This window comes from Papaver somniferum, chromosome 1 (assembly GCF_003573695.1).
Source record: "Papaver somniferum cultivar HN1 chromosome 1, ASM357369v1, whole genome shotgun sequence".
NCBI classification, from domain to species: domain Eukaryota; kingdom Viridiplantae; phylum Streptophyta; class Magnoliopsida; order Ranunculales; family Papaveraceae; genus Papaver; species Papaver somniferum.
Genome location: NC_039358.1, coordinates 186,131,191 through 186,142,801, shown reverse-complemented (window position 1 = coordinate 186,142,801; position 11,611 = coordinate 186,131,191). Strand labels below are relative to the sequence as shown.

The following is an 11,611-nucleotide window of genomic DNA, read 5'->3' as shown; positions in this document are numbered from 1 at the left end:
GACCCCTGGCACTAAGTGATGTTGATGAAGACAAAGGGGTTAATGCATATAGCTCTATCCCCTTCTATGTTCGTGACAAATGTGTTGGTGGTGTATAAGAGTGTGGTGACCCATGTCGTTGTGGAGGTACAGTGGCTGCCCGGAAGACGAAGCAGAGTGCCGATAGCAAGTGGGTCCCCGCCAAGGTTAGCTCGAATCCAAAAAAAATGACGCCTGAAGTAATAAGGGAATCAATGACACGTGTACGGATCCAGCATACAAGAGTGATGCAGAAGTCAAAATTGCGCTCGTATACGATGTCAGAGGATTCAAGGGAATTTAAGAATACTATAAATATCCATCCGGGAAGATTAAGAGGTTAAGCATTTTCTGTGTAATCTTAACATTGTACTACTTTCTGGATGAGAGTTATATTCTCTTTCTACTTTTGCATAATCCAGAGCAGTGTAGTTAATATCGGATATCGGTTTATATCGGCCAGGACCGATACACTGGTACGACTTTATATCGGGGATATTGTCGTTCAAATATCGGTATAATATCGGTTCCAAATTTAGATACTATAATTTTATAGCCACCACATGTAGAGTTTGTGGTGTTTGCATTGGATGCACTAGAAGAATCCATAATCAAAACCTAAAACATAAAAAAAAAAAAAATTGAATCAGTAACTATGTTATGGTTATTCAACATTTCAACTTTTTTCAAATCTGTTGTTTCAGACTTCCAAGTTCCAGCTTCCAACCAATCTGTTGTTTCAGACTTCCAACCAATTATAAAAACAGAGTAATTAACCAATCAACTAAAACCCACCTGATTAAGTAAAAATTGATGACTTTTACAATGTTATGCTTCCCTGGTAACATACAAACTATGTTATGCTTTAAGTAAAATACAAATTGATGGCTTTTCCTATAGTTTTTCGAAAAAAAATTGATGTCATTTTACAATTTGATGGGATATTCTGAACAAGTACTTGAATAAAAAACCCAAATTTTTGTATTAAGAGAGACATGCAAACTAAACCCTACAAACTGCCTGTATATGAAAGACATGTTACCCATACCAAAACAACCATTAATCACAAAACAAATCATAATAAAAGCAAAAAAAGGGAGTAATTAGTTATCAAAAGATTCAAAACCCTTACCTTCTGTAAGCCAACGATCTCTGAAATTTAGATGTAATCAAAAGTTCCTTCTTTAGATTGAGATTCTCACTGATGAGATTGAGAAGAAGAACTGATGAAAAACACAATCTCTTTTCCTTTCACTTCAGTTCACTGATGCTTTTTTTCGACTGAAGGACTAAATTTTGGATCGAGTTTAGGGATTTATCCCTTCCCTTCCACGAAAAACCTAAAATGCCCTTATTCTTTACCTAAAACTACTAGAGGAACCGGTACCGGATTATCGGAGGAAATATCGTTTCGTCTAATATCGGACGATATTATCGCCAAGATATTGTATTAAGAGAGACATGCAAACTAAACCCTACAAACTGCATGTATACGAAAGACATGTTACCCATACCAAAACAACCATTAATCACACAAAAAAATGATAATCAAAGCAAACAAAGAGAGTAATTAATTATCAAAAGATTCAAAACCCTAACCTTCTAAAAGCCAACAATCTCTGAAATTTAGATGTAACCAAAAGTTCCTTCTTTAGATTGAGATTCTCACTGATGAGATTGAGAAGAAGCACATGATTGAGAAGAAGAACTGATGAAGAATACAATTTCTTTTCCTTTCACTTCAGTTCACTGATGCTTTTTTTCGACTGAAGAACTAAATTTTGGATCGAGTTTAGGGATTTATCCCTTCCCTTCCACGAAAAACCTAAAATGCCCTTATTCTTTACCTAAAACTATTAGAGGAACCGGTACCGGATTATCGTAGGAAATAACGTTTCGTCTAATATCAGACGATATTATCGCCAAGATATTGTATCTCCGATACAATGCTTATCCTACCGCTCCAAGGCCGATATCCGATATTTCCCCGATATATCGGCCGATACGGCCGATATTGATTACATTGATCCAGAGGTTGATCCTCTTAAATTTATACTATTTTACACTAGTTCAATCAACAATTTATTGTCGCCAATGACATCGTGTTAAACGGTCAACAATCCAAATTCGAAGGTAGAATGTACGATGGGATGTGATCATCACAGTTCGGCATATCATGAGAAATCGTAAATGGGACGGTTTGATTCAAATAATCAGCATCTGAGGTCTGAACTTTTCATTGCGTATAGGTTCAAAAGCTAGATGAAACACATTTTAAAGTTGTTTGAACTCTGGGCCATTACACACCAACTCACGTATATATTTGGACCGACCGACCGGAGGGTCTGAAGGAAGGGAGTCCTTTTGATGGACATTTTTTTGTAAAATGAAACCTCGCGCAAATGTTCAAATAGATAAAAATATTGGTAGTTTGCACTTGATAATATCAAAATACCCCTCCTTTTTAGTCCAATTACTATAACTCTTCATGTATCCTATTTTTTCAGGGGTATAATTGGAAAGCAAACTAGAATATGACATATCTAAAAATTTGTGCCTTGGAATTTTTACAAATTTTATCTCGTTGGAAAGATTTTAAAAAAATCTACGCAATGAGTACAAACAACAATATCAAATTTAGAGTTTTTACGAAAAATTCGGAAGTGTTTATCCTTTTAGGCACAATTTTCGAAAATTGAATGCATACTCATTATTATGTAAACCACCACAAAGGATGCATAACACATTATGCAGCCATATTTTGGTTTATGCATCAACTAATTTTCCGTTTCAGCAAAAGTGATATTTTCACTCATTTTCAGAAAAAAAGATACTTTCACTCCATTTTAGGAAAAGTGATACTTTCACTTCGTTTCAAAAAAAGAGATGCATTTACACCGTCTTAGAAAAATGATACTTTAACCTTTTTAATTTGTAGGAAATACCAATTGGTCCTAAGAATAATATATTAGAGTTAGTTTGGTCCAGTTGACTCAGTCAACTGTCTGTTTGGTCTTTTTTAAAAATATAAATTGTTGTTTAGTCCAAAAAATTATTGTTTGGTCCTAGGATGGACAATACCCACGGGAGATGATGTCATCAATGATGTCACAGTCCTTTGATAGTGGCAAAAATACCCTTTTTTGCTCTTTTTTCTCTCTCTAAATAAAAATAAATAAATAAAAACTTAAAACTTAAATATCTTTTGAACCATATGTCCAAAAATGATAAATTTTATCGGAAAGCCCTCGACGATAGCTTTCCAACGAGTTCATTCTACAAAATGATCTACTTTAATGAACTATTATACGAGTTCATTCTACAAAACAACTACTTTAATGAACTATCATGTTAGTTAGTTCATTCCAAAAAGTAAACTCTTTGTACTAAATAACATACGAGTTCATTCTACAAAATGAACTACCATACGACTTCATTCTACAAAATGAACTGGTATAATGAACTATTATTACGAGTTCATTATACAATATGAACACCTATCACGGGTTCTAACTACAATATGAAACCGTTTACGAATTCATTTTATAAAATGAACTACCATAGTGAACAACTATTACGAGTTCATTCTACAATATGAACTACCATTCTTAATTACTATTACGAGTTCATTTTACAACATGAATTATCAATCCTACAATATGAACAACTATTATTAGTTCATTCGAAATTAAGAACATGTATCACGAGTTCATTCTTCAATATGAACTATAATAATGAACTATCATTACGACTTCATTCATCAAATTGAACTACTATTATGAGTTTATTCTACAAAAAAATAGATAGTATATACGAGTTCATTTTACGAAATGAACTGCTACTATTATGAGTTTATTGTACAAAATAAATTGCTAGTATATACGAGTTCATTTTACGAAATGAACTGCTAGAACTAGAATGAACTACCATATTCAAAAATAGTGTTCATTCTCGGAATTGAACTACTATTATACCGAAAAAAAATTAAAAGCTCTGAAACATAACGACAATGGTACTCGTTGGAAAGCTATCGTCGAAGGCTTTCCGAATATATAAAATTTATTAATTTTCGACTTATATCTTGAGATATTTCATTTATAAGTTTTTATTTATTAAAGTTAAGAAGATAGAGAAATTAGTAGAAAAAATAAAGAAGATAATAAGAGAGAGAAAGAATACTTTATATATTTTAATATTTTTAAATAATTGTGGATCAAATGGAAAAGTTAATTTTTGAAAAGACCAAATAGACATGAGACCAGGTAAAAAAAGATCAAATTATATTTTTTGCTTTTAATTTTTCTTCCTTTGAAAAGTGATACTTTCACTTTTTCAACTTGACCTATTTTAGTCAAAAATGAAACTATGAAAATATCAGTTTTCCTAACACGGAAGTATATGCTATCCGTCCGAAATAGTTATTTGTTTCGCTTTTTTTTTTCGGTCGCTTCTACCATCGTGGCAGCCGCGTTCTAGTATTAAAGTGAATCATGTGTCATGACTAATCTTGCGATTCAGACTCGGAGGAAAGGCTATTTTCTTAGTTGCTGATCCTCCCTCCATCGTCTTCTCTAATTCCCCTTTGATTCATTCAATCAATGGAGGTCTTTGTATCAGGAGTTCAAACCTTATCTGAAACTGGTGTCACTCATGTTCCATCTCAGTACATACAACCACCACAGGATCGACCTCATCAACCAATAACAACTTCTTCCTCAGATTCTCTCAACATACCCATTATTGATTTATTCAATTTCAATCCGCAACATTCAAACGATGTGCGTGCAGAACTTGGTCGAGCTTGTAGTGATTGGGGTGCTTTTCAAATTACAAATCATGGGATTTCAAATTCACTAATCAAAGATATGATTGACGTAGGTTTGACTTTCTTTAGCGAGTGTTCAATTACAGAGAAATCTAAGTATTCTTGTGATCCAAATTCTGCTGCTTCGGAAGGATATGGAAGTCGAATGCTAGTCAAAGAAGATAGTGTCTTGGATTGGCGAGATTATTTTGATCATCATACTTTTCCATTATCTCGTCGAAACCCTAATCGATGGCCAGATTTTCCTACTAATTATAGGTATTGGTCTCAAAGTACCTCAAAATCAATCTTCATGCACGATGTAATGTTTGATTTATTTATTTTCATTCTTATCCCATGATGTAATGTTTGACTTTCGACAGAGGAGTTGTGGAGGAATATAGTAATCAAATAAAGGAACTTGCGCTGAAGTTGATGAGCATGATATCTGAAAATCTAGGTTTACAATCTTCATGCATCGAACATATAATTGGAGAGGTTTATCAGAATATAACTATCAGTTATTACCCTCCTTGTCCGCAGCCAGAACTTACTCTGGGGTTACAGTCACATTCTGATATAGGTGCCATAACTCTTTTGATACAAGATGATGTTGGGGGTCTTGAGGTTTTGAAGGACGAAAAATGGGTGACTGTTCAGCCTGTGTCTGATGCAATTGTTGTCATTTTGGCTGACCAAACCGAGGTAATTTTTCTTTGTTCGTTTTGATGTTATGATTCAGTGATATACTCGGAACAAGTGAGGCTTAGAGTCAGGGCCCTATTAGTATAGACATGTGAATTGTTACACCATAATCTAGTTGTGGTAGTGTTATTTCGTTGGTGCACCATATAATCCAGTAGTTGATGGATTTTGAGTATGCATTTCATTAGTGAAGTATATGTGGCTACACTCTGTGGGATAGACTAGTCCAAGAACCACACTGTGTCGCTGCTGCATCAAGAAATTATGGAAGACGTTACTTTCTCTTTCATCTCCACAGACACCCCATATCGTGAAAGAGAGGGGTTTTGCATGCCAATTATTTCACAAAGATCAGGTACAAATGAGCAATACACCTGAGCTTTAACGCAAAAAAGCCACCATCTTGCGTTAAGAAGTTGTGCCTAAAGGGCTCACAAGTGGCTGTTTACTACCTTAAGTAACGCTTAACTCTCTCTAAGTTTTGCGACTACTGTGTCTTTATGTTTTTACAATTGCCTTAGGTGTCTTTATACATAGAAGGAATGACCAGCAAGGGGCACTAGCTTTTGACAAACATCTGTTCAAGGGGTAGTTATAAAACCAACCATAAAGCTTCATAATTGATCCCACTTTCATGAACTCTTGACACTTGTCCTGGGTGGTTAGAACATCCCAGTACAGTCATAAAAGAGTCTATGATTGATCCCAAGTCCTCTCATTACTCTGTCATCTGTGTAAAACCATCTTGCACATAACACCTCTGTACAGCCTACCTGTGCAGCATCCGTCATAACTAGTTGGCCAATGAGTCCCTGACTGCTGTCCAACTATAGTAGCACGTTTCGGCGCATCATTGCGTTCCTTGTTCTGTCCAAGCCTTTCTCTTGACTTGAGCAAGTACTTGATCATGCCATGATCAATTCCATGTCCTTCATTCAAATCTTTGACATCCAACCCAATGTTGCGTAACTCTTTGGCATTGTCTTGTCTTCCACTTTGTCGGATACATGTGGCGCCATAAGTATGCCAACTGACTAGGGTCTAACACCAACCCTGGTGGAAAGTTGCATCTCTTCAAAACACTACTTGGTGGGCCATGTGTTAGTAGAGGTTTCCCCCTAACATTCTTATGCTGCAGGTTTTAACTTTGAAAATTCTTGTAAGTAGCCGAAGTAGTGTGCTCATTTTGGTTTCCTTATTCTTCTCGTACAGTCGAACTTGGGGGCGTATGAGAGGGCTGTTGTTGTGATGTATATTACAGTAGCAATTTTGCATTTGTAAGTCTTTTAGGTCTAGGTTGGGAATGCATTGACTTTATCAACTTTAGGTCTGCCAGGGACACTAATAGTTGAATTGTTTGGGTTTAGGGCCATAATAAACGAGGAAACCCATAGGAGATTCATAAATCATAAGCTTCAACGTTTTGTATAATGTCCTGCCTGTTGCTGCTTCTCTTGGCTGAGTTGCATAGGCGCTGTGGTTTTCTATAGTTGGGATCTGCACACCATCACGGCCGTTTCCTCCACCAAACCTACCCCTATCTGTTGGTATCAGAGTTTACACTTTATTTTGTTGATGCATCTTGTATTTATAGTTACTTCCTCCTACAAGATCACTTGGCTGATGATGCGATGTTTATCAATAGTGAGAAGAATTCATGGAAGGCCGTTGATTTCATGATCCTGTCTGATTGAGCCAACAAAGGGGAAATGCTGTGCTTTATTATTCATTAAATAAGAACCAGATTAATGAAACCCATTTGGTTTGCTTGTAGATTATGACCAATGGCAAGTACCGAAGCGCAGTACATCGGGCTGTAAGCAATTCTCATCGAGCGCGGCTCTCAGTGGGGACGTTTCATGACCCAGGTAAGATTAGGAGAATTGCACCAGCTGCTCAGCTTGTAGACAAGGACACTCTAGCTAGATATAAAGAAGTTGTATATGGAGAATATGTTTCAAATTGGTACTCCAAAGGCCCCGAAGGAAAAAGAAATATTGATTTCCTATTAATTGATCCCCTATTACTTAACCAACAGTAGTGATTCTTCTTCTTAGCTGAATGAAGCAATCTTGTGGGTGGAGAGAGCGGATATTTATGTTTGATATATGTTTGTGTTTAATGGGGTATGGTTTTTTGTTTTCTCTGCCTGATTTCCCTTTGCTACTATCTGGTACACACAAATGTATATTCAGTATATCCAACTGCAAGCATAAAATGATTTGAAGTCATAGTTATTGTTGTGTTGGTCTTATGGACAAAGTAGAAAACAGTAGATGTTAATTCCAGGTTAAAACAGTTGATTACCATGTCCATTGTGATTTTATAAGATGAAGTAATACAGGTAACAAAAATAGGACTCAGCTTTGTATATGACCCATGGTTCCTTCAAAAAATGGAACTAGGTGTTTCAGAGAATCATACTACGCGCCTCTTGTAGTTTTATTCCAGTTTCCGCTCCTCTTTAGAGGAAAACAATGTAGCTTAAACTTGTGTTTTTAATCCTGACCCTAATTTGACAAGATATTGTGGCTGTTATATTTCACTAAATAGACGTCCTTCATTTCACTTAATAGACGTCCCTCATTTTTAATTGTTAGAGACAACATATATTCATAGTGAGCTATCTTTTCTAAAGAAGAAATGATTTGAGATTTTAAATCATTTTTTTTGTTGATGAAATCCTTCACCATACCTCTAAAGTTATTATCAAAATGACAAACATACACGAGGCAGTTAGAGGAAGAACCTTCTTCATCATTTGTAGATCTCTCGTTCTTTTTCCTTGAGGATTTGATTCCTTCACAGAGATACACATTAATTGCTTCACTTGCATCCCTTTTTGTGGTACCTCTAGTTACAGGAGCCATTAAACTGTATCTTTCAAAGGTAAAAGAAGTGAAGGCATTTTGATCACAGATGAATATAAATAGATCAATGGACAGCCAAACCCTAGAAGAGCTTTGAAAAAGTCTTTCACGGTTCATGATCCATTATCTATTTTAACTAAGAAGATCTTTTCTTAACATAAAAAATAAGACATTAACAATTATACAAAACTTGAGCAACCTTGATGCAATCCTCATTTTCTCAATTAAAGATGAGGATGCAGACGTCGCTAGAATTAGATAGTGACGGAGTGAGCCGAATGCTCACATCTTTTATCACATAGTGAAAGGTTTGTTGTATAAACAGTCTTCTTACCTCGTTTGAATCTGGTTCTCTTAGATTTCTTCTATTCTTCAGGAGTACCTTGTTGATTACCCAGGGCCAGATCCATCTTTTGCATGTCATTTTGAAGCTTGACAATCCTTTTGTTGTTCCTCTTGAATTTCCAACACTTATCTTGGACATGATTTGCATTTCCACAAACGAACAAATCAAGGAAGATTTATTGTCTTGCTTATTTTGCCTCCTGTTTATCACAACAAACATCATCACTCAAAACCGGCTGGAACAAAGGACTTGTTTGTGCTCACAGTTTTGCTTTTGAACCCTAAACCATTTGTGTTTCCAAAAGAATTCTGGCCGAATAACATTGTTGAGATTTTGTCAGAACTTCCAGACAACCTTTGCGGGTCACACTTAAGAGTATTAATATCTTTTTCTTTCAGAGATAGGGTCCTGGAGAATTCATCATTAAGACAATCTATCTCAAGATTTTTCACCCGAAGCAATGATTCAAGTTTCTCCAGTGAAGCTTTTAGTTAGAGATTTTCTTGGTGAAATTCTTCACACAAATCCAGGAACTAAAAAATCTCAGTGTCAGACTCAAACTCTGAATCAAAATTTGAGTAGGAAGAAGTTTTTGTTGCAAGAGCTGAAAGTTCATTGCACACATCGGAAGCATGCAAGATATTGACAACATGGGATGATTTTTCTTGTACTGAATCATCTGAAGCATTAATCGGAGAGAGACGTTTCACACATCTTTTGCTTTTTTTTTACAATATCCTTGATCTTTTGTGTAATCAGTGGTTTATCAAAATCAGCATGATTGGAACAACATTCATCATCCCAAGACAAGTTAGAAGATTCGCTTGAGTTGGTCACAACATTGAACACAGATGTTCTGACTGTGTTCTGATCAAGATCAAGTATTTTTATCTTTCCAACAAGAGTATTTCTGGAAAGCGTATCAAGGTTATTTCCCTCAACGAGAGCATGTTTATTAGAATCGTATTTGGCTGGCAACAATCTGAAAATTTTCATCACAATGTCCTTTTCAGGAATAGTCTTACCCAACGCAAAAAAATGCATTGACAATTTCAGACACTTTGTGATTAAACTCATCAAAAGAATCTCCATCAGCCATACGAAGGTTTTCCCAATCAGAACATAGGTTTTGAAGCCTAGCTTCTTTCTCAGAGGAATTTCCTTCGAATACAGTTTCTAAGATATGGGGCAGTGGCATGTATGCTAGCATTTAATCCGTCAGAATTTTACTTCGCAGCAAGAATCTCGCCAGGTTCATATCTACCAATATCCTTTGGAACAGTTACATCGCCTTCTGCAGCAACAGAAGGATCATAGCCATTAACAACACGTACCCATGTTTGAAAATCACGATCTTGAAGAAAAGCACGCATAGGAATTTTCCACCATGAGTAATTTGATCCAACAAAGACTGGTGGTAAGTTTATAGAGATAACACTTCTGTCCATAGAGTCAGATTGCTACAAAGACAGACTTATGAGTTCTTAAACGTGTTTGCCTGCTCTGATACCAATTGAAAAAGTGGGGGTCTAACAACCTCACCCAATATTTTGTTTAGGCAATCTGTATGGACAAACTCCAATATAATTCCAAGAGAATCAACTAGACAGTCAGACTCAATCAATGGAAATATATCCAAGATTTGTATCTCTGTTTCACAATGTAATCAGCAAATCAAACGGATAGAAATCAGCAAGCCTGAAAAAACTTAAACGGTACCAACGACCAATGTTCAAGTATCAATCAATTTATATCAACAACCAAAGGTTGGATTATCTAATTGATTTAACTATGCACAACCTGTGATATTTCAATTATATAAAAAATATAATGCGGAAAAAAAAAATAACACGGACACCAGAAATTTTGTTAACGAGGAAACCGTAAATGCAGAAAAACCCCGGCACCTAGTCCAGATTTGAACACCACACTGTATTAAGCCGCTACAGACACTAGCCTACTCCAAATTAACTTCGGACTGGAATGTAGTTGAGCCCTAACCAATCTCACACTGATCATGGTATAGTCGCGTTCCTTACGCCTCTGAATCCCAGCAGGACTCTACGCACTTGATTCCCTTTGCTGATCTCAACCACAACTAAGAGTTGCTACGACCCAAAGTCGAAGACTTGATAAACCAATCTGTATCACTTAGAAAAGTCTATTGAATAGATAAATATGTCTCCCACAGAAATACCTATGAGTTATGTTCCGTCTTTTGATAAATCAAGGTGAACAGGAACCAATTGATATATGGGACTTATATTCCCGAAGAACAACCAAGTAATATCAATCACCTCACAATAATCTTAATCCTATGGTAGCGAAACAAGATATCGTGGAATCACAAACGATGAGACAAAGATGTTTGTGACTACTTTTTATCTTGCCTATCGGAGATTAAATCTCGAGCAAATATTAAAGAAGATAGTACTCAATGCGATAGAAACAGCAAGATCAGAACACGCAACTGCAGAGAAAATAGTTGGGTTTGGCAGGAGAATCGACTCTAGCCGCAACTACTATCACATAAGAGGTGTCGGGATTAGGTTTCCCAGTTTCTAAAGTTCCCCCTTGTATAGTCTTCAAATCAAGGTTACCTTGGTAACAAAGCATTCAATATTAACTGTTAGATGAAAACCTGATTAGACTCAAGCTAATATATTTCAACCGTTAGATCGAATTTAGCTTGTTACACACAAATGAAAAGTGACTTCATTTAGACATGGGTAACCGTACCTAAACGTGTACACCTTGTTGGCTCCACAATAGTTAACCGAAGTTAGCCATATGAACACTCTCATATCAACCTTGTTCATCTTAACACAACTAGTTCAAATGACTCAAATGAAACTAGTTCAAGAGTTG

General features: G+C 36.0%; 1 protein-coding gene across 1 annotated transcript; it reads left to right on the top strand.

The window, feature by feature from the left end:
- Positions 1-4,512: 4,512 nt before the first annotated feature.
- On the top strand, positions 4,513-7,760 carry LOC113309954 (probable 2-oxoglutarate-dependent dioxygenase ANS). The gene is made up of 3 exons (XM_026558480.1): positions 4,513-5,101; positions 5,206-5,527; positions 7,302-7,760. Exons 1-3 carry the CDS (start codon positions 4,617-4,619, stop codon positions 7,566-7,568), a joined length of 1,074 nt encoding a protein of 357 aa, XP_026414265.1. The 5' UTR covers positions 4,513-4,616; the 3' UTR covers positions 7,569-7,760.
- Positions 7,761-11,611: the final 3,851 nt, after the last annotated feature.

Excerpts from the sequence above, each read along its gene's own strand:
- LOC113309954 (XM_026558480.1), top strand. The coding sequence starts at position 4,617 with ATGGAGGTCTTTGTATCAGGAGTTCAAACCTTATCTGAAACTGGTGTC. Across the intron at positions 5,102-5,205 it reads GATTTTCCTACTAATTATAG|AGGAGTTGTGGAGGAATATA; the intron begins GTATTGGTCTCA and ends GACTTTCGACAG. Across the intron at positions 5,528-7,301 it reads TTTTGGCTGACCAAACCGAG|ATTATGACCAATGGCAAGTA; the intron begins GTAATTTTTCTT and ends GTTTGCTTGTAG.